We start from the raw sequence: 26,181 nt of genomic DNA, 5'->3' as shown, positions 1-26,181 counted from the left end.
CATCTGTTGACACAGAGACAATGTTTATTTCAAGTGATTCCAAAGACTTCTCTTGACTGTAATACAGTACAATACAATATGGCTTATTGTACCCAGTTGACTTTTTGAATGTATTTTTAACAGCCACATCTGTTGCCACCATTTTGTTTCATCCAATGCCAAAGATGTCCCTTGTTTCAACTATAAGAAATGATAATGGCATATGCCGTTTTTTAATGTGTTTTTTATTTATTTATCTCAATGTTTGTATAGCATGTACTCCATTGGGTGGTAAACTTAGGTTGCAGCTTTGTACAGCATATAAAAACCATAGAGTTATAATATTAGAGTTATTGTTATTCAAAATATTAAATATTTTTAAATAGCATAATCCAAGCTATCAGTAGGCGCATACCTCCTTAGTGCACCAAAACATTTTTCCCTCTGTAACCTATCAACAGTTGAACTATAATCATGAGACGATGGAAATTTCTGAAAAGCTGCTGCCTTCTATAATGTTTTTTTCTGAGTTTTTCTGGATTTATTCTTGCTTCACAATCACTTATGATACATCATGATTTCTTGTAAATGAATCTATATTATTGTAGTAAAAACCACATCGCTGAAATTCTCCAAACAAATTGTAGCCTTTGGCCCCTGTTTTTAGAAAAGAAATCTGAAGAAAAACTTCTATGATTTGTCTTGAAGTTATATTTTACAGAAATGAACATTGTGAGTTTTGAATTGAACTGTTTTTGGAGGAAAGGATCATCACATTAAGTGGTCCTCCTGGTAGGGTGTACTTGAGCGTGGTACTGATGCACTGATAAATCTACCACACATAAGGCTGGGCCATTAGAGCCAGCTACCATCTGCTGTTAGTGAGCAGACAGCATCTGCGAAACCACTGGAGTTACACCAAAGCACATGACTGAACATTAGCGTGCACACTAAGACAGACGTAACGACACAAGGAAAGAGCTCTCTGTCCATGTGTGTGGATGCATTTGCAATTGTTTCAATGTGTGTGTCTTTCCACAAAGTTATCGATCAAGACGTAAAGTGAGTGGCTAATCAGGGGCTGATGGTGATGTTTTATGTATCCTACATCCATAAAGGCTTGTTCTACAAGACATACACACAGAGAGACATACACACATACACACTCACACTGTAACACCACTCAACAGAACAGGAACTTTATTGATTTACGCATAATTGGCCTGAGGCCCTTCTTGAGGAGAGAAATATGCATGGCAAGGGATCGCGATGTCAATAAGTGGTGTGCTTGTGTGCGTGGTGTAACTGTACGCTAAGAGCCTGTTAAGACATGTCAGTCGCTGTAAAAACAGAAAACACACACACATGCACAATTGCTCCTGGGAGCTGGCCCATGATTTAGCTGCTTCATTACCATGTCGGCAGCTAAAATTAACCTTTCTGGTGGACTGTTAACCTTGTGTGTGGGTGTACGTTAGTGTTTGAGCACTCGCATGATAAGGCAAGTGGCTTTCGTCAAACTGAACGTGTCATAGTGTTAAGTACATTTCAGTGAATTTACAAACAGATACAATAAATGAATCCACGATACGCAAAGAATACAGGACACACATTAAAATCCCATCCGTCGCTAGAGTGGAAAGCTGTCTGATATGACACACTGACAAACAAAGACACACACACACACACACACACACACTTCTGTCTTTTGAAGTCTGTCAAAGTTTATAGTATATATAATATAGTATAGTGTTTTCTGCGATATGTAAGTTTGATAGAAAGAAGACTGGTTGTAAAAGCTCGAATCTATGGCTCCAAGTAATTGCTACAGGTATACTCAATGATGCTGTATATGATTAAATAAGCAAAGAAAATTAGTCAATCGAGAATTTTTTTTTCTCACCAATACAAAGTAGAGCTACCCATTTTTATATATGTTGGTCCTCATGCAGTAACAACATTTTTGGATTTTTACCCTAAATCTGGATTTGTATACACCTCTTTCAGGTGTTCACCTTGTGTACTTTTTGTGCCAACTTTAACAGGCACTGAGGCAGGTTGCTCCTATAAGGCTAAGCGACCCTAACCAGCAAAGACTTAATAATAATAACATTGAACAATGATAACTGGCAAAAAAACACTGACATTAAAATATTGTCCATGGGACAGATCATAAAGCTCTTGGTAGCCCTGTGCTAAAATGATTAACTTCTCCTCCATCTATGCTTCATTCATTCTACAATGTTTGTTCGTGACTTTTCACTGATCACACCCAGACACAAATAACTAAGTAGGAAAAACATATACTTTTGATTTTTACTGTTAAAGTAAAACAACTCGTAATAACTTTAACAACATTTTAGAATGAGAAATGGAATAATCTGGAGAGAAAAGTTTGCATGCGTGTGTGTGTGCATGTGTGTGTGCCTGCGTGCGTGCATGCATGTGTGGCACAGTCAATGTTCTAAATGTCACCATAGCTCAATTTCAATAGACTGGTAAGCTATCGATTGGCAATAATTTATGGTTTGATGTGCCAAGATGAGCCGCCTAAGACAAGCTGTCCACTTCCCTTTTAAGAGCTCTATTAGAACTCACACTAAAGATGGTCCACATGTGTGTCACTGAGAGCTAATTTACTCCTACCACAGACCATTTAGACCATTACTGAAACACACACACATACACACAGGAACACAACGATGGAATGACACTTAATGCATGCACATCTTTCCTATCTCTACACCAGTCCATCACTCGCTATGTTTCTCTCTCCATTCCTATATATCTCCTCTCACCATATCAGCCAGTCTCCACTTGATTTATTTATGATACATGTTGAAGCTACGGCTCAAGTAGCAGCCAGTGTGTTTCAAAGGGACATTTAATTTAACATCTAAAGTGAAAGAAGAAAATTAAATTGACCCTCTATTAAATGGAATTGGACTTTTGTGCAGTCTAGACATACGGTTGGTATGAAATAAATGAGCTAAAGACATTTTTCTACTGAAAAAAAATATCAAGATCATAAAATTATTTTGTGAATGAGTACAACTACAACATTAGAATGTATTTGACTGTGTTGGTTGTGATAAATGTGTTTCTGTGTGCTCAAATTTTAGATGCATCTAACAAACAAAGCATTGTTACAAAACAACATGTTATTAAAATCTGATTGAAATATTAGGAATTATTGTTATTATTTACATTGAGTCGGCACGCAATCTCACATTCCTTTTCTCTCCTCAGCTCCAACAGGACTGTCTCCGCCTCAATTACATCCAGTAAATGAAACCACCATTCAGATAGACTGGGACCCCCCAGCCCAACTCAATGGACCACACCCTCTATATCAGGTCTGCAGTATATTCTCTATCTATTTTCATACGCTGAGTATATGCCAGTTGCCATTATTTTAGGCCTGTTTTTGTGTGTGTTTTGAAGATATTCTAAGCTATTCCCGGTGTACATGTGTGGGCTGGACAGCTCTACAGAAATGTAATTTAGCACTATTCTAACATGCTGGAAGCATGGGTTTAGGTAGGGCAGACCCAGACCGTAATATCTCAAAAACTATCTGATGGATTTACACAAAGGTTTGTACAGATATTCATTATTGTCTTTATCATCAGGTCAGAATTCCTGTGTCTGTGTGTGTCTGTCAAACCTCAACTGAACAGTTTACACAGGGCAGAGGGGAAAGGACAGGAGAGGTTGAAAGTGGAGGTTGTAATACAGGTTGCATCTGTATCAAAATTAAGATTTGTGTATAGTTGCTGTAATAGGTACTGTTATAATGGCTATAATATTAATATTAAGATATTTCTCTTCCTTCTTTAGTTGGAGAGGACAGACGTCTCTCTCTCTGACCCACAAGCTCCTGTTGTCAGAGGAACCAGATTCCCAGGAAATAGCTACTACCAGTTTCCCAATGACACCCTGCCTGTCAACACTGACTTCACAGGTAAAAAAGTATATCTAGCTAAATGCAGATTTCTGTGTTTGTATCAGAAAAGGAACACTCTGTTGCTATATACTGTACATGTGTGATTATGTGCCCATGCATACATGCCTGTGTTTGTAGTATGTTTTTGTGTTGTTGAGTGATTGCACTGCGGTCTCTCAGTCTTCTAGTGACAGTCCTTTAGAATGACTTCCCCAGTCATCTTAAAGGACAATTATCTTTCTGTTTACCAGCATCATTAGAGGGTTGAGCTGCACAGCCAAACATGTTCTGCTTCATCTGAGAACATCACCCAGTCTGACGCTCATAATTAATGACTGCTGATACTAATCAGTGGGATTTGAGCGGGCAAAGCTCTTCGATGCCACTTGAGATTACTTCACTGTCCTGCTCAAACCTTGTATCACCAGCTCAGTCTTTCTGTGTGGACATAATTTTAGGTCCTAGATAAAATCAGTTCCAAGCCATGTTAAAACTGTGTAATAAAATGTAAAGAATTAATTCACAATGGTAAGCAAACCATTTTTTAAAAACTGGTGACAAAATCCTGACTGTGCAGATAAAAGTTTTTATCTGTAATCCTTATGTGACCGTGATCAGCTATACAGTAATTGAGTCAACAAAGCTCCCTGTGTTGGTCACATAATCTTGTTCTATCTAAAATAACCTAATATGTTAGCCACCCTCAATGTCTACTTTTCATTTTACATCTGACATATTAGGAGCTTCCAGCCCAAACAGTTTGTACTGAAAAGAGTGTACAGTAAGTGTGACATTTTAGTTGCCCTCATGATACTTTCTTGCACACAGACACACACAATTTTTGTAAAGTAAGTTAAAAAAGTGATTTGTTTAAGTCACAATAATAACCTTAAGTGATCTGTTTATTAGAATAAAATTATGTGATTTTGTGACTTGCTGTAAAGATGAAAACAAACCATGTTTTTACACTATTTTTTTCTGTAATTCAGTATGTATTGATTTTGTTAGGCAGTCATTCAGCAAAAATTCACATTGCACACACTAGTCAGTTTCTTAATATATTTGTTTTATACTGAGGCAAACACCATTCTACTTCGAGCATACAGATCTTTAATTTCTTCTAATTTCAACACAAACGTAACAATTAATAGCAATTTTGTTTGCTATTAAAACTGAGATTATATACACTCTTGTGTGTTCTTATAAATGTGAGTCGCCTGAATGTGTATGAATGTGAAAAACGGTATGGCTGGAACATTGCATGTGTAGTCAACATACCTTTTCTGGCTGATGATTTATAAAGATCACATATAAGGTTTTTATTCTTATGATAACACATTTTTGACCTCCAGTTTGTCCTGCACACTTTTTTGGGGTCTGATAGTAAACCCAAACAGCTGTCTTACTCTTGTTCTTTATCTTTGCTCGTGGTTCACAGTTGTTGTTCATTGCTCTCTCATGCTTTGTTTTTATCCCAAATCAACAAATGACGATTTTTCCTCTCATCTATGCTCTTTCATGCTCTAAAGGTAAATAGAATGCTACCAGCAAATAGATGATGATTTTTGCTATTGAGGGGTGACTCTCATCTCCTCCACTCTCCTCCTTCATAAAGGGTAATGGATCAGACAATCACTTTCAGACCGGATCTATTCTGGACCATGAATGTGTCGGCAGTCCTCAAACCATCGCCCTTTTACAACCATCAATACTAATAGCATCATCTACAGACAATTATTCCCATCGAAGCGCATGGAACAGCGAACAAATCAAAGCCAAATTGGATTATGAATGTAATGCAGTGTAATGCCCCCTCGAGAGTCAATTGATCACAGAGGAGAGACTCGTCAATCGTTGATGTCTTATGGAAACCTAGTAACTCCGCCAATGACAACTAAAATTTTTATGAGTTGAATCTTTGCACAGTCTTTTTTGTTCAGTTTCATAATGCAAGACCCCATCATATTTAATTCAGCAAAAGCCACACATTTTAGATTATGCATTGCTTGAAAGGAGGTTCTGTCGAGTCTTGAGGAAACTTTTCTTTACATATGAGGGTTTTTCATTTCAACAGCGGTATTACTACTTCAGAAGATCCTGGGGGGCTTTCTTTAGTAAATGGCAGATCATCATTTTTCATCATCAACATTATGCACCATTTTAGGAATATAAATATTTTTTTGTTTTCATAAATTGTTTATTCAGGTTGTTACTGCAGGATTTATTTTTCCTAAACATGTGAATTAAAGGCACATTTTCGAGCAGAGTCAATATTATGTTTGCTAAATCTTAATTAGAATCAAGATGTGTTTTTCCATCTAAAATCACATGATCTTTGCCCATTTGCTTGACCTTTTATGGCCACTTAACTAAAATTATTTTGGCCAAATAGGTTGTTTTTCCATGCACAATTATTGTGATAGAAGTGGATATTTCCATAATGATAAGTCTGCTCACTTGTGATTAACGATGCTTCTTAATGCTGAATGAATTTAGGGTACTTGAGGTCAATATTTACCACACTGAATCTTACTTTAGATAAAACAGAATTATAACCATATGCAATCATCCTATGATATGAATACCCTGTAAGTGCTTGTTTCCATAAATGCATGTTAGTCCATTTATCTTATCTGTAATGCTTCCGTATCTAAAGAGCTGCAATGTGACTTCCTGCTCTCCTTGTTCATCTTTGAATTAAGGATACTGGTTCTAAACAGATTATAAAAGCCTCTCTCCTCATTTGTTATTCTTCAGTATTTCAGCCTGAAATGCACTGATTGAAAAGACGATGATGGCCTGCTCATAGTTTCACTAATCCAGATGTATTTCTACAAACCACAGCAAATGAAGAGCGATGAAACATCAGAAACATAGGTTAGGAAAAAAAGAAGAAAAAATGAATGCAGGAACAAATACATTTGGATAATTTCCAGACTCGTCAAATACAGTACATTGCTGCAGCACCACTGCAGCAACTGAGCAGGAAAGAGGGAAATGTTAAATGATACAAATTATTTTTCCTTAATTAATATGATTGATTGCCAGGCATTGACGTTGAGAGGAGAGGGGGAGAAATGTGTGAAGGGAAAGTTTGCACAGACATCATTAGTTTTTCCCCATTTAAAGATTAATCAGAAGAGGCTGGGCTCTTTAATTCTGTCATTTGTATATTTAATGGGCTGCTGCAGAATCTATGGGTGTAATTAGCTAGCTGCCGCGCTCTCATTAATACGCCAGGCTCTGATTAATGCCAGCACAGAGCTAACATGACTGGAGTTATTCAGGTTATGTTGTGTAGATGATTGCACACAACCTCCACTGTTTACTGAGACAGAGAGAGGAACAATACAATAACACATGAAACAATACTACCTAATAAATAAGACTATACTTAAAGGTGTAAATGGCTGGATATTGCTACTTGTTAATGTTACATGTTGTGGAATACAACATAAATCCTCTTTCTCTTTGTTCACTTAGGCACAGAGAGATGGGAACAGTTATGAACAATAAACTCCATTTAAAACAGCCCTCAATTAAAATTTACAAAAGACTCAATTTAAACAATATAATTCTCTCACTTAACAACCCTAGAGTTGATGGTGTGAGTATAATTGGTTTTATGTACTTGTAGGTCATAAAATGTTCTTTACAGTACATTAAGTAATATATCATTCATGAAAGAAACTTCCAGATTTTGACACAACAGCACTGTGAAACAACACAGGTTATGGTTATTGAAAAAAGGTCTCGGAAAACATCCCTTTTTCATGCTCTTCGTGTTCTTTTTATTCTGCACTCCACGCTATAGATTACCAACAGCCTAGTCCAGTTAGCCATCACATGCCATTTTAAAAATGGTTGATGATTTTAACTCATCGCTTCGAACCAGAGCAATGTATCTTCACAGTTACTGGACAGATTGTTGAGGCAAAATGTTCACTTCTGCAAGAAATTTTAGAACCAAATGAGCAGATTGCAATGAGCACTTTGTGAACACATGTATGCTCTTCAGATGACAGTCATTTGTAGTTGCAGGGCAGCACAATTCACATGTTGACACAATGGTCCTCTAGCTAGCCTCATGACTTTTTTTTCTTGTTTACTGAATTTGCTTCTTTTTTATTTATTTATTTTTTCTATGAATGAAAAGTGAACCTACATTAAGTAGCCATTATAATTTCTACTTGGGGAAAATATTGGACCAGTGGTTAAAAAAGTGGTTCATTACTTTGGGTGAGACTTTTATGTGACAATTTGTCTCAAGAATGCCATAACTCAGGAACACCTTGAGGGAATTTCACAAACTTCCACTTGGATTGGAGGAAGAAGTGATTTGATTCAGAAGTTCAAAGGTCATGGTCACTTTGACATAGATAATAATTCATATGCAAAATATGTGAATACAAATTCACACAAATTTCCACTTCAAAACTGTTGATTGTATAGATCTTCCGAGCAGCTGGGTTGAAGATGTGTGTAAAGCATCCACATTTTAGAATGTGTAGCTTCTTTGCAGCAACATCCATATTTGAAGCAATGTCTGCTGTCATATTAGTCTGGACAGACATGGATGTAAACTGCAACTTATCTGATTGACAAAGGCAAACAACTGCCTCATACAAAGGCAATAATTCTAGTTTACAATCACGTGTGTATCAACTGCTTTAACATGTGCAGTACTTGTGAGGTGTGAAGGCCTGTTGTTGAAAAAGTTTGTGTATACTGAGTGTCAGATTGACCATGTTTGTTTCTGTGAGGCTTTTGCCCTCACAGGTGAACAAGTGCATGCTCCTGTTTGTGTCTGTGTGATTGCACTGTGAAAGTGTTGTGTGTGTCAGTGTGTGTGCGCGCTTGCATGTACTCTGTATGTGTAACAGGGACACCTGTCAGGATGTGTGCTCAGGTTTGTCTGTTGATGCCTCCAAAGTGGTTGTCAGTGTGAAGTAGCACAAGTCCTGTGGGAAAATCTGAAGGAAGTAATGCTGAGCACGAGTAGTGTCACTTAGATGCTGTACAATTGGACCAAACACAGTGGCCAAGAATGTGTTGATGCTCTGTTCCTCTGACTCAAACAAAGAAGCTGTTCATAATATGCAACACCAACAGTTGTCTATTGTTACCTTAACTGTATCTCTTCCAGATGTTAATATAACAACATATACTATCCAGAATGATCAGTTATTTGTAAAAAACCAAGATCAATACAGCACATAATGTATACATGCACATACACACATACATTAATAGTCACTTTGACCTTTCTGTCATTGCAAATAAGGACAGAAGAACTATCAACTATCCTGAACACTATTACTACTGTTTGCCAACTGTGAGACTTGGATTGGACCTCCTGAATAATTTATTCAAAATGGTTTCCTTATAAACACAGCATGGCATGAGGAAACTCACATTCTGGAGTACTGGGTCCACCTTAACCAAATCCACAAACATCATGTACTGTATCGCATTTACGGTGCCTTTTGCCTTATTTTTTTAGTGTATAAATGTTTTTGAAGGGCTACATGGTGGTGTATTGGTTCGACTCTGGCCTGTAGCTCTTCTGTGTGGAGTTTGCATGTTCTCTCTGCGTCAGTGTGAATTCTCTCTGGGTCCTCCGGCTTCCTCCCACAGTCCAAAAACATGCAGCTTAGGTTCAATTGGTGACTCCCATTGCCTGTAGATGAGACTGAGTGTGTAAATGGTAGTGGTAATGGTAGTCTGGCAACCTGTCCAGGGTGTACCCCACCTCTCGCCCAATGTCAGCTGGGATCGGCTCCGACCCCCAGCGACCCCAGGTCAGATAAGGGGTTAAGGATAATGGATGGATGTATATGAACTCCTGTGCTGATGAGGAAGGAATAATAGTTTTGCTGCATTTGTGTGTGTGTGTATGATAGAGTACTTTTGTTACCTTTTTGATGTGAGCTTGCACAAATCACAGTTCAGTGTTATCTGAAGTCTATTTTACAAGGGATAACTGTTTACACCATAGTTAGGGTAACAAATAGGAATATTGTATACATGGGATGGAGCAGAGTTGCTTGTGAAAGAGGTTAAAAGAAAATTGAAGATGCAAGGAGAGAAAACATTCAGATGAGGCAATAGGTGGAGAAAGACAGAATGAAAAGGTCAAAAAAAAGGAGGAAGGTTAAAAGCGTAGGGAGGAAAGAAAGGAAGGAATGAGAGATAGGAGAGAAGGTTAAAGGGGGATAATGTAATGTCAGGTATCTGTCATGACTTCACTCATCTCTGTGGTGACAAGGTCATGAATGTAAATGACAGATGCCTGCTTGATGTATAGAATGCAAGTTCAATGTAAAGAACATATCTTTCTTGCCTTAGCTGTGTACTATTTCCACAGTTATTGTACATTTATTGTCTTGTATACTTCTTTAGAAACATTAGCCGCGGTAAAGGTATTCATTTTCTGCACTATTAATAATCAATACATAAGTGCACTGCCAAAATGAGACCATTAAAAGAAGACACTTACATTCCATCTGAAATCACACGATAGGGTTGTTTGGTTCAGTGTAAAAAACAAACAAAGCCAGTGTAACAGTGGACCTTCATGACGCCAATATTGCACAGTCTCTGTGTAAAAGAGCTCATTATTTCATTGTCCAACTTGCTAATGTAATTCATGCCGAATGGGGACCCTGATATGTATGTTGTGCATACATTGAAATTGGCATCTGTATTTTTAGTTTGGATCAGTCCTTCTGACCCAGGTAACTGCTGCTAGGACTGTTAAATTGGTTTGGATCCCCTTGAAATGGGAACTTATTTAATTTATTTTTTGTAAGTGAGCATACACATACTGTCATGCAAATTGAAAAGCAGTCTGAGATACATAAGATATTGTATTGAAATGATTGAAATGACTTGACAAGTGCAAATCACAGTATTTTTGTTACCAACAGCTAGCATAACATATAAAACATATAGATCTAGATATAGATACACAACACAGAAAAGGCATTTTTCAGTTAAACTAGTGTGAAAACTGGGGTCTCTCAAATGGATAATCTGTATTCATCTTGATCTTGCCATTTAACTGTTTGACTTCTCTCATGTTAAGTGAATTCACACACTAATTATTTTGAAAACACCGGCTTCTTCTGATGAACCCTGGACAGCCTCCATTCAACTCCTCAGATCTTCCCACACTTCTGTTCCCTACAGAGACAGACATAGCTGAGGAAACGCACACGTAAAATCGCATGCTCTGTGTCGCTATGTGAATCTAGTAGCGGATTAAGATCCAATCTCTGATCCATAGTAACATGACAAGACAGCACGCTGGAGGAATTCTGTGTTCTCTCTCTCTCTCTCTCTCGCTCTCTCTCTCTCTCTCTCTCTCTTTCTGTCTCTCTCTCTCTCTCTCTGTCTCTCTCTCTCGCTCTCTCTGTGTTCGAGGTAAGTCCACAAGTTTCCCACATTGCTGAAGCTTGGATTCACACTGTGCATTAACAACGAGGCAGGACAGTTTCTTAAAATGAAGCAGTAGTCGGTTACGACCTGCTCAAGTATTCAGTTGTATTCCTTTTAATTGTTTAATTTATTGTATTAGCGAATAGCATCCTGGGCGTCATCTGAGTAATTTAAAACTGGGTTATACTGGGTTGTATAAATAACTGGCTTAAAAATTGAAGTGATAATTTGGCCTAATAAGGAGCTCTGATGAGGGGTTAGGTCCCTATACTGTAGCGTTATTTTGCAAGTGCTATTTTTGGGTGTTAAACACCTTCTCCTTATGGATTTGAACAAGCCCTGTGAATTCTTAATTCTTAATTTAGTGTTGATAACAGTAAAAACTCAATTAGCAGTTTTTACAACTACTTTTTTCACAAAAGTGACTAGGAAATTAAAGGCATTATATGTAACTTTTGTCAGTTGCAGCATTTAAAGTGGCCCCTCTTCCCCAGCTCAGGATATTTGATGACCTGGGAATTCCTGGCTGCACACCTTGGATGCTGTTATTCGTTGAGCCTTATACACTCGTGGGGCCCAAAGGCTCTTTGGTCATGCCCAAAGATATCCTGAACACTGTAAAACAAGAAGAAAAGAGAAAATACAGGCAGTAGGCAGGGCCTCTGCAGATACTGGGTCATAACTGATGATGATTTAGAGAGATTACTTTTGTATGAGTCTATACAGTGTTTTCTTTTGGGTTTTTTGTCAGAAAATACTGCACATTATACCTATAAACACCATTCATTCAGAGATTTTGCCTTGCTTTGGGTTAGATGGTGAACAGGTGTGATGTCTAAATGGTCAGATGTAACACTCGGACACCCCAAGTCCCTTATTGAGTTATGCCCTGATAACAGCTTCAGAAAGTTTAAAATGTTTAAGTGCTGCTTAAGTGGTTTATATGAATTAAAAACATGACATAATGTTGTTAGCATTATTGAGACTGTTTAAAATACATTCCTGAGAAAAAACATTTCAGTAATATTTTGCTCTCTCTCTTTCTCTCTCTTACACTGTATCAGGTGTTGAGTTGAATTTCAAGACTCGCTCCCCAGACGGGCTGCTGCTCTGTGCCTTCTCTCCAGGAAGTCAGGAAGAGTTCCTGGCTATTCAGATCAAAAATGGACGCCCCTACTTTCTGTTTGACCCACAGGTACATTACTTTTTCTGCTTTTTGCTCTCTCTCTTTTTTCTTTTCTTTTTTTCTCACTTTTTTGTAAAATGATCAAAAATGAGGGAAAATGACTGACATGCATAATAATATAAATTATTGCTTAGTAATGCGACCAACAAAAAAGGCAGGCCAGTGTGCCACCAACAGGCTGATTGGACAAAGTGGTGTGTCAGTATGATGTCAACATCAACCAAAATAGACATTCCATTTTTTTTCTTTCTTTTTTCTTTAGATTAAGTTTGGGTGTTGCCCTTTACATCTTTTGTTTTGGGACTGCTTCCACTTATTTAGAAGTGTCTCCATTAAGCTTGACTACCGTTAAAGTAATACCTGTTATTAGCAGTGAGCAAGCCATTTTGAAGCTGAGATAAGATAGAAAATCAATCAGAGCAATTGCACAAGCATTGCCAACAGCCAGTACAACGATTGGGAATGTCCTGAAGAAGAAAGAAACCACTGGTGTACTGAGCAACAGATGTCAAACCGGTAGACCAAGGAAAACATCAGCAGTTGATGATAGAAACATAACAATGTTGAGCTGTAAAGAAAAACCCTAAAAACAACTGTCAGGTACATCACCAACAACCTCCAGAGGGCAGGAGTAAAGATGCCACAATCTACCATTCGCTGAACACTTGAGGAACAAATGTACTACGAGATGCAAACCAGTCATTAGCAATAAGAGTAGGAAGGCCAGATTGGAATTTGCCAGAAAGTAAAGAGACGAGTCTAAAAAACTCTGGGATAAGTTTTTATGGACTGATGAGACATAGAATAACCTTTATGGGTTATGGAAAGGCTAATGTGTGGAGAAAGAAAGTATCTGCTCATGATGCCAAACATAAAAGCTCATCTGTGAAACTCGGTAGATTTAATGTCATAGCTTGGGCTAGTATGGCTTCCTCTGGGACGGGCTCATTGATCTTCATTGATGAGGTAACATATGATGGCTGCAGCAAAATGAACTCATAAGTCTACAAAAACATTTTGTCTGCCGATTTAGTTTATATTTCAAAGAGAGATGCAATTAAATGGATCTGGAGATCCTCCATTATGCAGCAAGACAATGACCCCAAAAACAAACAACAGCTGAAAGAGGCTGCGGTGAAAGCCTGGAAAAGTTTGGTGAGGTCAATTGCAGGCTTGATGCAGTTATTGCAAGCAAAGGATATGCATCTAAATATTAAGTATTATTCACTTTAATCTAGTTTAAGTCTATCTGTTCCTATATTTTGCTTGTGTTGTTCAGTTACAAACTGTGCTGTCTTCTAAGTTGTGTAACAGATCTCGATGTAAATACCTGGAGGAAAAAAGCTGAAATGCTGATTTCTTGTTTCATATTCATCTTTTGATGAAGTGTACAGCAAAAATAAAGTAATTGACCTTGCTGTTCCAATAGTTTTGGAGGGGACTGTATATTTTAAAATTTTCTGTTGTCCTTAGTGGCCATTTAACCCATTTTGTTTTATAGTCTCATGCACCTCTTTCATCTACATTCCCTCTTTTGTTTTTGCCTCATACTTTATTATTCAATTCTGCCCACTTTACTTGCTTGCTCACCTTCACCTATTTTTTTCTCTTTTTTTTAATTCAGATCCACCTCTCTCTCCCTCTCTGTCTCTCTCTCTCTGTCTCTCGCCCGTTTTCTCTCACTTGCTCTCATCTAATAAATGTGATCTGTAGCCCCTCATTGGTTTCTGTCAGGGAGACAGGGAGAGGGGAAAAAACTTTGAAAGTGTGTCAACGTTTGAATTGGACTGCAATTAACTCATTCCCTGCAGTCACCACGCGTGAATACCAATTGCAAGCTAATTAAGCTTTGCACCCTTGCACACACACACACACACACACACACACACACACACACACATACACCGCCCTGCTTCCCTTATCCATCCATACAGACACATGTAGAGGGGTTAAAGAGTCAACGACTTAGATGATGAAAGTGATGATGGGAGATGATTACACATACTTCCATGAGGCCACCAACTAATTACACACTCAAACAAACACCCTCACACACACACACACACACACACACACACACTTACACTTTACCTCATCACTATCCAGTACTCGTTATCAAAAAGCCCTCATCAAAATGTAACCATGGGATGTATCTGTGTGCGCAAAGGAGTGTATGTCAGTGAATGGATCCTTGTTGACTTGCAGTGTTAATGTGTGTCTGTGGTTATGTGTACTGCACAATGTGCAATGGAGCGTATGTGTCTTCTCCAACTGGGTTGATTCCTTTGTTTAGACTAGTTTGGGGTAATTAACAGTGGGAGTGGTGTCACGGCTTATTAGTGTTCCCCTAGATACATATAGCTGGGCCCATTACTTCCCCCTATTAGCCTGTTGAGCTGGCCTAATGGGATTACCAGTGCAGGGGGGTAATTTAGCATGACACAGGAAAGTGATATGCTCATAAATATGCGCACATGTGAGTTAATACACACACGCACACACAAACTACACTGAAATACACGAGACACTCAGAAACATTCCCTGTCATACAGAAAAGACATCGGAGTTAGTTATTGTTACAAACTATTTAGCACACATGCCGAAACACACACACACACTCTATTGATGCAGGGCTGTCTCACTACACAGATGTGTATGTAGCTACTGGTGACTACAGTGTCTGTCACAGGCTGTAGTGCTGTAATACACATGTAGCTTTCATCACAGACTCACTAGTTAGCTGTCACTGTATGTTAAATACATTTGTGGGCAAACAGACAAGTGGCAGACACAGAAATTGTATTTTATTCTACCAGCCATGCATCTTGGCTCTCTCATAGCTGACACTAGTAGCTTCTAGTCAAACCTGGAAGGACTGGTAATAGTTGTGGCATCCTGGTGGCAAACTGCATTATTTAAGGGATTGCTTTTTTACCCATGAGTACTTGTGAAGATGCTCACTCACACAAATATTCAATATTTTTGTCCACTTCCTTCTTTGGTTTACCAGACAAGAAATGTAGCATTCATGAACTTCAATGATTTCCCTGTCTTTAATCAATTAAAAGCAGAGGCCTCTTGAACTTAAACTTGTAATGAATGCCAGTCACCTGCCAGATTCGAGAGGAGAATTTTGCCAAGGCTTCTGAGTTTGCCAAGGCTGGCCACATTGGCAACTAGGAAGGGTCTCCATTAACAATTGCCTTTCCTCACACAAGTGCGCAAACACACAGACATTCTTAAACACAGACATTTTATTCATTCTGTCTGTCTCTTACATGTATACATGTGAATACATACGAGTGTATATTCACATACATAAAAACACACACATAGATATCTTCATAATCTGTAGCAGACTAAGTGAAAGTGGGAAAGCAGCAGGGACAGCACTTCGGATAAGGGTGTGTTTGTGTGTATTTGTAAAAGACAGAGAGAAAGCAGTAGAGACTCCTCCCATGTTGTCTTGTTAAGTAGAGCTGTCTAGAAATGGTAGTAAAGATGTCAGAGGCTGATATACTCTGGCATTCATACATTTATTGATCTCATCATTAAATCTTCATCACTGCGTGTGTGACTGTGTGTGGATATATGTTGTCTGTGTGTTTGTGTGAGTGTGCACATACCCGTTACTCTTGTTTTACTACATTACTCTTTGCCCACTTGCTAAAAGCTGATCACAACAATGATGTCATACTTAATAGGTAGCAAAAAGCCCTGTAACAACACTTTGATGATTATATGTGCATGTTTGTGTCCTTTTGAGGGTAGTGTGTGTATGATGTGTGTCATCGATCCTTAATGTCTAACCTTGTTCGCACAACAGAGGGATAAAGAAGCGATAATTTGAAATGTTACAAAGTAAGCATGTTCGATTTCACTGCTCTTTGAAAAGTGGTCTATTTTGAGCCAGAGGTCATAGATTTACTTTAACCATTACCGTAAGATACATAATTACAAGACCCTATAGTCAGAGGATGTTTTCACAACACCATTAATGTATATGTGTTTAAATTCTTACCAGTATTATGGGTTTTTCTATCCATGTGTTGATGTGTGTGTAGGGCTCAGCGGTGGCTGTGAGTGTACAGGGTGATGCAGGGCGCCGCTACAATGATGGACAATGGCACAGCATCATAGCAACAAGGCAAGGGGCCGTGGGAACAATCGTTGTAAACAATCAATACAGAGGTAACTCTTCTCATATTCATACTGACCACAGTGTGCATTTGTCTGTGTGTGGGGGTGTAAGTGTAAGTGTATTTTTGCTCGTATATACATGAAAGGATGTGCACCTTTGCTTGGATGTAAATAGTATGAGAATGAAATGTATGTATGTATGTGAGTGTTTGTGTGTTTCTATATATGTAAATCCCCCAGCTCCGCATGGAGGTATTAGCCAGGTTAATCCCAGCCACTCTGTGTCTGATTAGAAAATACTGCTTCACACACAGAAAGCACTCTTATGTTCTTCAGTTGTTCAGATATATCGTTCCTATTCTTTCTTGCTCGGTTAATCTGGACAAAAACAGCATGAGCATTCCCTTAGTCTCACCCTTCTGCTCCCCGTTTCTCTCTTTTAGTTTGCTTTGTTTATTTTCCCTCCCTTTACTCTTATCACTTGTTGCTCCCTAAATGATCTGATTTCATATTAACTGTGATCCCTTGACTCCACACTCTTGTTTTGCCCCAACAAATGTATGTGTAACACCACCATCCTATCTCCACCACCACTAGGAAGTGCATCAGCTTTCAGCGGTAGCACCATTATTGGTGAGAACACAGGGATATTCATTGGAGGACTGCCTGAAGACTTTACTTTGCTAAGAGAGGATTCAGGTAAATCCATCATCACAAACTCTCTTAAAATCAATTATTATTTGTCATTTAAATGGATCTGATGCCTTTTTTGCCATGGGAAGCTTGTTTAATTTTTTATTTACTGTACTTTATTGATTCTTCAAGGAGAAAGTGGTGTTTTGCTAAACTTGCCTCTACCACCTGTGTCAATAAAGGTAGGTTGTTGCTGCAGCACTGGGTTACACAGGAGTGAATTCATTTTTTGTTTTTTTGTTTTACCAGGTGATGCGAAGCTAGTGCAACAGGGTTTCTCTGGTTGCCTCAGAGATGTGAGTTTTAAGATGACAGACAGCCCCTCAGAAGAATGGAAATCTCTGGACTGGGCAACAGCGACAAAAAAGTTGGCAGTGTATGAAAGCTGGGAGGGATGCCCTATTCAGATTGTGGATGGAGCCCATTTCCTGGGTCACGGTAGGATATTTTGTTGATAATGTAAATAGTTACGATGATATTATGTTGTTAATTTACTTCCAAGGACAATGCACACATTACTGTGGTATGCAATAGGATATTAAAGAAAAGCTGTGTGGTGTTTCTTTTTTCATGAACAAGCTGTGCTCAGATACAGCTGGATTTTAAATGTCCCGAATGTACTGGCAGCACTGTACAGTATATCTTAATAAGATGCTTGCTGCTGATGTTGGTGATAATGAGGTTGTTGTTTCATGTTGATAAATATGATGATGATGATAAGTTAATTGGTGTCTGTGTGAAAGATCAGGCTCAACATTTCCTCCATTATTACTTTGTAACAATGCTTATCAAATATTTTGTTTGAAATAAATTACCGGTATGTCATACATTTCAAATGTAACCAAAACTTTATATTTGGAAAAAGGTTACAGACCATTTATACAAAAAGACCAAGTACAGCAAAATAAGTTATTTTCTTTAGTCCGTAGCATCATAATGAAATGACAAGTTTTTGGCGATGATTTCCTCCTTGTTACAGGTTACCTGGAAATGGGCAAAGATATATTCAGTGGAGGACAGGACTTTGACATTTCTATGGATTTCAGAACAGACCAGCTAAATGCACTGTTGTTCTTTACATACAACACACAAACTGAAGACTACATGCTGGTCAGGAGCACGGACAAATTTTATAATTTAAATACTGAAAATACTCAAATAGAACTTTAGAAATACATGATAAGAACTTATTATTTGTTTATTGGTGTTTTTTTTAAGGTGGAGCTGGAAGGTGGTCTCCTTTCCTTCATTCTTTCATCTGAAGGTCACGTGACTGAACTCAGCATGTGGGCGGGGCTTAGCTACTGCGATGGAGATTGGAAACAGCTTTCATTGGCAAAACGCGGCTCGCTCATTTCTGCTGCAGTAAACGACTGGGCAGAGGAGATGAAGGGAGTGGGAGGAGCAGTGAGGCTGAGGGTTGATTCGCCATTATACGTTGGGGGCGTGCCCATGGAGCTCAAACATCCTGCTCTGAACAGCCAAAGTCATAAACACGGTGAGAATGTAGTATCAGTACTTTTCAAATGGCAGCTGTTCAACCAAGAAGACATTTGTTTGCGATTGGTGCAGGTTGCGCTTTTAAACTGGTTTAACATGGCTTTTGCTTGTTTGTGGGCTCTGTGTTTTTGATTTTCCTCTATGGAGTTAAACAAGTGAGACTATAGGTAGCTGCAGGTCATGATTGATTCAGCAGTAACTTGCCCGCTCTACTTTCTGGCCAAGGCAGCATTGAGTCTACCAACCAGGAATCATAGTGATTATAATGGTATTTGTTTACAGTATCAGATTTAACAAACATGCATGGGAAATTTAATTTGTAAACATGAAAGTGGAGGATGAAAGTGCCTATTTAAACAATTTAAAATGTAAAACGGAGACATGCATTCCACAACATTTTCTGAAATATGCATTCTTCTAACATTATCCTCCCCTTTCTCCCCCTTTCATCCTTCTACTCTCTTTCTCTTCTTTCCTCTTCCACAGGTCTTGGAGGTTGCATAAGGGCTCTTACCATACGAAGTGATGAAACAAACCTGCCTGTCAGTCAAAGTGTTAATCTCTCTGTTGCCTCCCGCCGTTCTGTTAGAGTCTACTTAGACGGCTGTCCCACCAGTGAAAGCCGGTACAACTGCAGAGGAAACGATTCGGTGTTAGTATATAGTGGGAGGAAGACACAAGCCACAGATTACAGCCTACAGCCTTTTACTGGTAATGATGCACAGTGTACATTTATATAACTACACTAACACAGAGACAGCACTCACCTGAGTACCTCTGGTACACTGTCAACACTTTTTGTGTACTCCAGTCTTGTTTGCAACAGTAAATAAAAAACAGAATTAAATCAAAGGAGCACCCAATTCAGTTTGCAATCAGCAATCATGCATATAAAAATAATTTAAAAAATAATTGTTTATGTATAAGCATGTTTTGGGTTTTTTTTGGAGAGCTAAGAGGGTCCTTAAATGAATCGAGGACCTAAGGACAGAGGGTGTTGTATGCTTTACTGATTTGTCATATTGGGCTAAATTAATTGACCTGACTAGTATTTTTTTTTTTTTTTAAGATATTTTTCTGGCCGTTTTTGGGCTTTATTGATAGGACAGAGTGAAGGGGGAGACAGAGGGGAAGACATGCGGGAAAGGGCTCCGAGTCGGATTCGAACCCGGGCCGCCTGCTGAGGACAATGCCTCTATGGTACGCGCTCTACCAGGTGTGCCACCGGGAACGCCCGACCTGACTAGTATTTATCAGTACAGCTTATAAGGGAGATTCCTGGTGTCAAGGTTTCTCATATCAAAAGTATCTACATCGCAATATAAGTATAATCTTTAACCATCAGCCAGTTCTTCGATTGAGAGGGCTCTGCCACAGTGATGTTTACATCCAGTACTAAGTACTAACAGTGTATGATGGTCTGGCTTTCTTTTAAGATGAGTCATCTGTCAAAAAGATGCACTTGACAGTTCTATGATTTAATCATAAACCAACATTACTGGCCAGATTCAAACAATTGTTAGCGCATGGTCTAAAGTGCATGGCACAAGTTAATTTAAGTCCAACTCCACTTTTGCTAGTTAAGTGGCACATAATCTGGGGAAAAAGTCATGTCAGGAGAGGGAGAAACAAAAGCTTGTCACTGTGTGTGTAACAAGCACAAATGTTTTTAACCCTATGTAGGCATCTTGCTATGTAACTAATGCCCCTTTAAATAGCAGGAATATACTGCGCAATTGACTTCTGACAATAGTGCAATCGCTTTCTTCTGTCAACTAATTGCCCAATTGCAGCCTTAAGAGTGTGCCTTAAGAGCGTGCATATCATGAATGCTGGGTCTTGTTGGTTTTCTGAGAATCTACTGCACCTACTGGTACCTTGTTTGCCATGTAGCAATAAAAAATATACTAAAAACTTGGATTAATCTGGTTAGTCACATTGGACTGCTGTTATTTTGAACACTACTGTATTTTCTCTTCGTGTAAGCAATCTGTTTCTCCCCTGTCCCTTGTGCACCCCAAACCCTTCCTCCTATCTGCAAAAACACACTTTTCAAGAGTACTTGTACAGGTTTGTGGCCTTGGCTGCAGGAGGTTGGGCAACAGGACCTTGGCAGAGGGGACGCAGCCAAAGTAAAGGTAAAATGTCTCTCATCTTTCTGGCAGTAGTTGGTGTGCATTTCTGTATATTATCAGACCAGTAAATTTACAGCCAGATATGATGATATCACAACAGTTACACCTATTGACACTTATGCATGTCTCCACAAGTATAATTGCAGTACAAAGGCGGAGTACACATTGTACGTAATATCTGCTACAGTATCTTTGTTTCTATCTAACCTCTATCTGTTACACTCTAATAGTATCAGGGAATGATAAGGCCCTTAAGCAGTGCAAAGCCTCTGGCATCTATCTGTGTGTGTGTGTGTGTGTGTGTGTGTGTGTGTGTGTGTGTGTGTGTGTTTGTGTGTCTGTGTGTGTGTGTGTGTGTGTGTGTGTGTGTGTGTGTGTGTGTGTGTGTGTCTGTGGCTGGGTATTCTTTCTTTGAGTTAGCATTTTATTAACAAAGTCACCAACAAATGTACGACTTTGCCCTGATGGGTTGCAACTTGGTTGACAAGGAGTAAATATTCCCTCATGTTGACTTTGCTCTATAGTGTTTTCCTTTGTTCTTAAGATATATTGAATGTAAAACCACACCTTTGTTGTACAGTATGTGAGACTTATCCAAAGCCAGTGATATTACATGTGCCTGACGGTATGAGAGATTGATAAAGCCTCTATAAAGGGCATCCCAGTAAAAGGCTGTTAACCCAGAATGGCCTGTGTGGTCCCTTGTGTAATATAAAGCTGCTCGTTAGTGGTGAACGATACACTGGTAGGTCTCAGTATACCATGCTATGACCAGGGAGAGGAATAAAGGAGAGTGAGGGAGGAAATGCTAAAAACCTCAAGGACTGAGGGAAAAAGAGAACGATAGAGGACAAGAAGGGAAGGAGTGGGAGGAGATAAAGAAAAGACGCAAGGTAAGTGTGTACTGAACATGGATTTATAAAGAGAACTGGATACAATATTGGAGGCAAGGCCCTTTTCAATATCAGTTGAAGTTGCTCAGTGGCGAAAAAAATTGACTTCTATAAAATTATTTAGCACTATAGCGCTTCCTTTTGCCCTTTCATTCAAAAGAACAGAGGAAGGAAAATAACTCTGAATTTAGCTCTTTGTAACTTTACAACTTGTAGGACATAGGGATTTATTTCAGTGTTATTCCAGTGTACATACTAGGAAGTTGGTGTAATAAGAAATAAATGTGGCCCCTGATTTACAGATGTCTCTCTCTCAATGTGATTGTATGGAACAAAGTATTTTTTGGCGTTACATGACGGACAGAAGTTGTAATTCCATGGTTTGGCCTTTATGTCAAAATGGCTTCACAGCTCCGCATTGTTCCTGGGGGCTTGGTAATGAAAGCAGGAGTACTAATATAAACTGGGAGTTGTAAGAATAGCTGAAGTGGAGAAGGACGGTGAGAAAAAAAAGGCAAAACAGATGTTAATGACTAACAGAAGAAAAACAAAAAGGTTGCAGGCAATAGAGCATGATGTAGCTTCTTAGTTGTGCACTATTTTATGTCTTAATATACTGTACATTCCTGCGCAAAACCAAAAAGCCCAGCAGACTGGAATGAGAGAGATTAAGGAGGTAGATGGTTCATGAATTTGTAAGCATTTACAACCTATTTCTGAGCTCAAACGGGGACAGATGCAAAGGAAGATGGAAGGATGGATGGAAACAGTCAAACAGAAAATGAAAGAGGTTGTGAGGAGTGAGATAGACATAGAAGAAGAGAGGAATGGGGGAGAGGAGCGGGACCATCCTGAACTGCTGAGGGTGTCGGAGAGAAAAAGAAGGGGAGTGCTACAGAGAAGGAGGGAGGCTGATTGCTCTGAAATATAGCCCAGAATGAATGGCTGGCTGTATTAAATCAGTGCTGAAAAAGTTACTACTCTCATAAATACTATTTATGCTAATGGTGAGGTATGATTTACTGGGCCTATTAAAACACAGAGAGATGGGGGTTGCTTTTTCTTTAACCTCATGTTCTCTCGACCTGTTGTTTTGCTTTTTCTTCTTTATATTTTCTATTTCTGCTTTTATTTGCAATGTCTGTTTTACGTTAGTTCTGCCAAGCCTCTTTTCTCTCTCGTATCTTTCTTTTCTTTTGTCTTTGATTCTCTTACTTGCTTTATTATGTATTGCTTGGTTTAATTGTAGTATGTGGTTGTTTTTATGTATTTATTTATTCTGCTACTTAGAGTTATTTATCTTTTTCCCTGTTCGGATCCACAGTTCTACACTGCACAGTCTCCTCTCATCTTGACTCATTTTGCCTCTCTCTCTCTCTCTCTCTCTCTGTCTCTCTCTCTCTTTCTCTCTCTCTGTCTCTCTTTCTCTCTCTCTTTCTCTATAGTGCTTGAGTCAGTACCACCTCCGACCACAGTGCAGAGCTTGAATGGCTTTAGTGCCAAGGTGAGCTGGGTGCCACCCAATGGAGACGTCAGAGGGCTGATTGACAGATATGAGCTGAAGGCCTACAATAGAGATCAGCCAGAAGTACCTCCTATCAAAGCCGTTTACCTGGCTAATGGAAACTTCACAGGTAAAACACACACAAACCGTTGTTAGTTTGAATTTTTTTTTACCTGCAGTACATATTTATTTATTGATATGATATCGGGAAATACCACAGAAAACAAAAATCTCTTTTGCAAAAAGTTATCCTGACGCTGCCACATGGTCTGTTACACAGAATCATATGAGAAGGCGTCGTAGAACACTATGGAAAAGGGCAAACACTTTCAAAAAATACCTGGCAGCTGATTGGATGAACCATCTGTATCAGTGTTACACAACATTCATGCAGAAACCACTCAATGCTATTTCAGCATGTACGCTTTTCTCTGTAGAAACCGCCATTGTTGTTTTGGGTGAACAGTCACCTCTGTGTTGTCACAAACATGTTGCTGCCAATAGCTTCTATGCTGGAGCTTCTATAACAGGATTTTGAGGGCAGAGGGGGTGGTAGTGCGGACACAATAACAAAACTTGAAGCCCTGATTTGCATAATAATTGATTTGGGGATTTTTGCGTGATCTCGTAATATCATGAGAATCCAGCTGCCGTTGAAGGCATTCAAAATCACAACATATTAAAATTAAACAATATTTTTATGCATAAAAATATACCAATGCTGTTGTCTGAGTGGTCAATGTTATCCATTGCTTCAGATCATAAAGATCGCCGTATCCTAAGAGCACCAGACAGACCCGTCATTCCTCATGTAAGCGCAGTTTAACTCCTAATCTGCATATTGAGCATGTCACCATAATCAATAACAGACAGAAAAAGTTGCTTCCACAAGTTTTTTTTCCACAAGTAAAATAAGATTAATTTCCAAAATAAAAGCCAATCTAAAGTTTGAGCTTTCTAAATAGATTAGCAATATGTTTATTAAATAAAAGCTTGTCTTCTATCCAAATACCCAAGGGCACCCTTTAATGAATTTCATTGTTGTGACAACACTAAAATCATCAAGTGACTAAGCGAAGACCATAAAACTTTGTTTTCATATGTTAAATACTGTATATACATTCAGTTGAGCTACTTAACAAATGTTGCTATTAAATGTTTGAGGGTCCCTACAGACTGAATAAAAGAACAAACCTGGGTTTTGCTCAGTAAAAGCCAGGTAACATCATGTGAAACATGGATAATCTTATAAATCTGATAAATTTAACTTTACTTTCAACTGGTGTCTTGTTAACTTACTGTAGCTGGTTTCCTTCCACTATCTAGTGAGACCTGTGAGGCCATTTTGGCCCTGAGTGAAAACACATTCACACTGCCTTTTTCACTCACTTTCCTTCTTTCTTCCATACAAAGACACACACATACACTGTCCCAGGCAACCCTGTTAATGTCTCCTTGGCAAGTCCCCAGCTTTAGGAGACTGTCTCCATTTGGAACGAGACACTCAGGACTACCCCAATGATGTCATACCCTGGCATCGCTCCTTTTCTCTCTCTCTCTCTGTTGCTCACTTTTCGATCTTTCCTCACTTCATCTTTTATGATGATGATGATGTCTGCGTCCGCTGCTGCTATTCGTCCCTCCTCTCATCCACTCCACCATGTCTCCAGGCAAATATGAAGATGAGCTCTCTGTCTCCGTCTTTCTCAGTGTCTCTGTCAGTGCTCCCCCATTCCCTCCCTCTCTCTTTGCCAGACATTAAGTCCACCGTGATAAGGCTTCTTGTTAATTTATGATGGCCTCGACACCTGACTGCAGAATTACACCAACGGCTAAAAAACACAGAAAGCAAATGAGGGTGTAATGGCAGCCGAGTGGGGCCCTGGCCCCTAATTGAATTAAAAGACATGGGTAACAGAGAGAGAAAGAAAAGAGACAAGTAGAGGGTGAGCGGACACAGAGGGTGAGGAGGTTTGGAGGGGGTGGAAGAGAAGAGAGGGGATGTAAAAGAGTGACTTAAGAAATAAGGAAAGGAGTGGAGAGGGCATACGGCTAGGACGAAAAACATCAGAGAGAGACAACTGAAGCTTTACAATTAGAATAGACTCTCCTTCTGTGCCAAACCCCGCAAGTTTGCTTAGCAACAGTGGCACAGAGACACAAGGAAAGCATTTAAATTGCACTGTTGAAGAAGATTGATACATACATTAGTAACAACAGGTTCTTAAAATGGAGACAGTAAAATGCATTTAGCTAGGTACGGCAGGATTGATGTTAATGGATAGTTTTCACATTTTTTGTCTCAAAACAGTACTCACGTGCTTGTATGTACATTGAAGAAATGCACTCTAAAGTTCAGCTTAAGCTAATATGAGGCTTCCGCAGTCTGACTGGTAGTTGGATAGGTTGTCTTTCAGAGTTAGTCTTTGAACATGATTACCTCTGCCTGTTTTTTCTGCCTTGCTCCCTGTTTGACATGTTCATGCTCTTGTCCTCTCCAGGTGTGCTGCCGGGTCTCACTCCATCCACTCGATACATTATCACTGTAAGTGCCTGTAGTGCTGTTGGCTGCACTGAGAGTCTTCATAATGACAATGGGGATGATAATGATTTGAGATCGAGACTTACAACCCCGCAGGAAGGTACAGCAGTGAAGCACAAACACACACACACACACACACACACACACACACACACACACAGTATATGTATGTGTATCTAGATATATATAATCATATATATATATATATATACACAGAACCTCT

At 39.0% G+C, this 26,181-nt stretch overlaps 1 protein-coding gene across 1 annotated transcript in view; it reads left to right on the top strand.

Moving 5' to 3' along the window:
- Positions 1-26,181, top strand: part of ush2a (Usher syndrome 2A (autosomal recessive, mild)) — a 271,031-nt gene that overhangs the window by 79,731 nt on the left and 165,119 nt on the right. Inside the window, exons 28-39 of the mRNA XM_059348990.1 lie at positions 3,229-3,335; positions 3,820-3,943; positions 12,430-12,560; positions 16,616-16,742; positions 17,289-17,390; positions 17,634-17,822; positions 18,364-18,494; positions 18,603-18,882; positions 19,371-19,595; positions 20,942-21,022; positions 23,358-23,546; positions 25,918-26,058. Coding sequence (XP_059204973.1) covers positions 3,229-3,335; positions 3,820-3,943; positions 12,430-12,560; positions 16,616-16,742; positions 17,289-17,390; positions 17,634-17,822; positions 18,364-18,494; positions 18,603-18,882; positions 19,371-19,595; positions 20,942-21,022; positions 23,358-23,546; positions 25,918-26,058 — 1,827 coding nt within the window. The remainder of the gene's footprint in view (positions 1-3,228; positions 3,336-3,819; positions 3,944-12,429; positions 12,561-16,615; positions 16,743-17,288; positions 17,391-17,633; positions 17,823-18,363; positions 18,495-18,602; positions 18,883-19,370; positions 19,596-20,941; positions 21,023-23,357; positions 23,547-25,917; positions 26,059-26,181) is intronic.

Source organism: Centropristis striata, chromosome 2 (genome assembly GCF_030273125.1).
Source record: "Centropristis striata isolate RG_2023a ecotype Rhode Island chromosome 2, C.striata_1.0, whole genome shotgun sequence".
Classification (NCBI taxonomy): Eukaryota; Metazoa; Chordata; class Actinopteri; order Perciformes; family Serranidae; genus Centropristis; species Centropristis striata.
The sequence above is the reverse complement of the archived record's forward strand: the minus strand, read 5'-3'. Positions and strand labels throughout refer to the sequence as shown.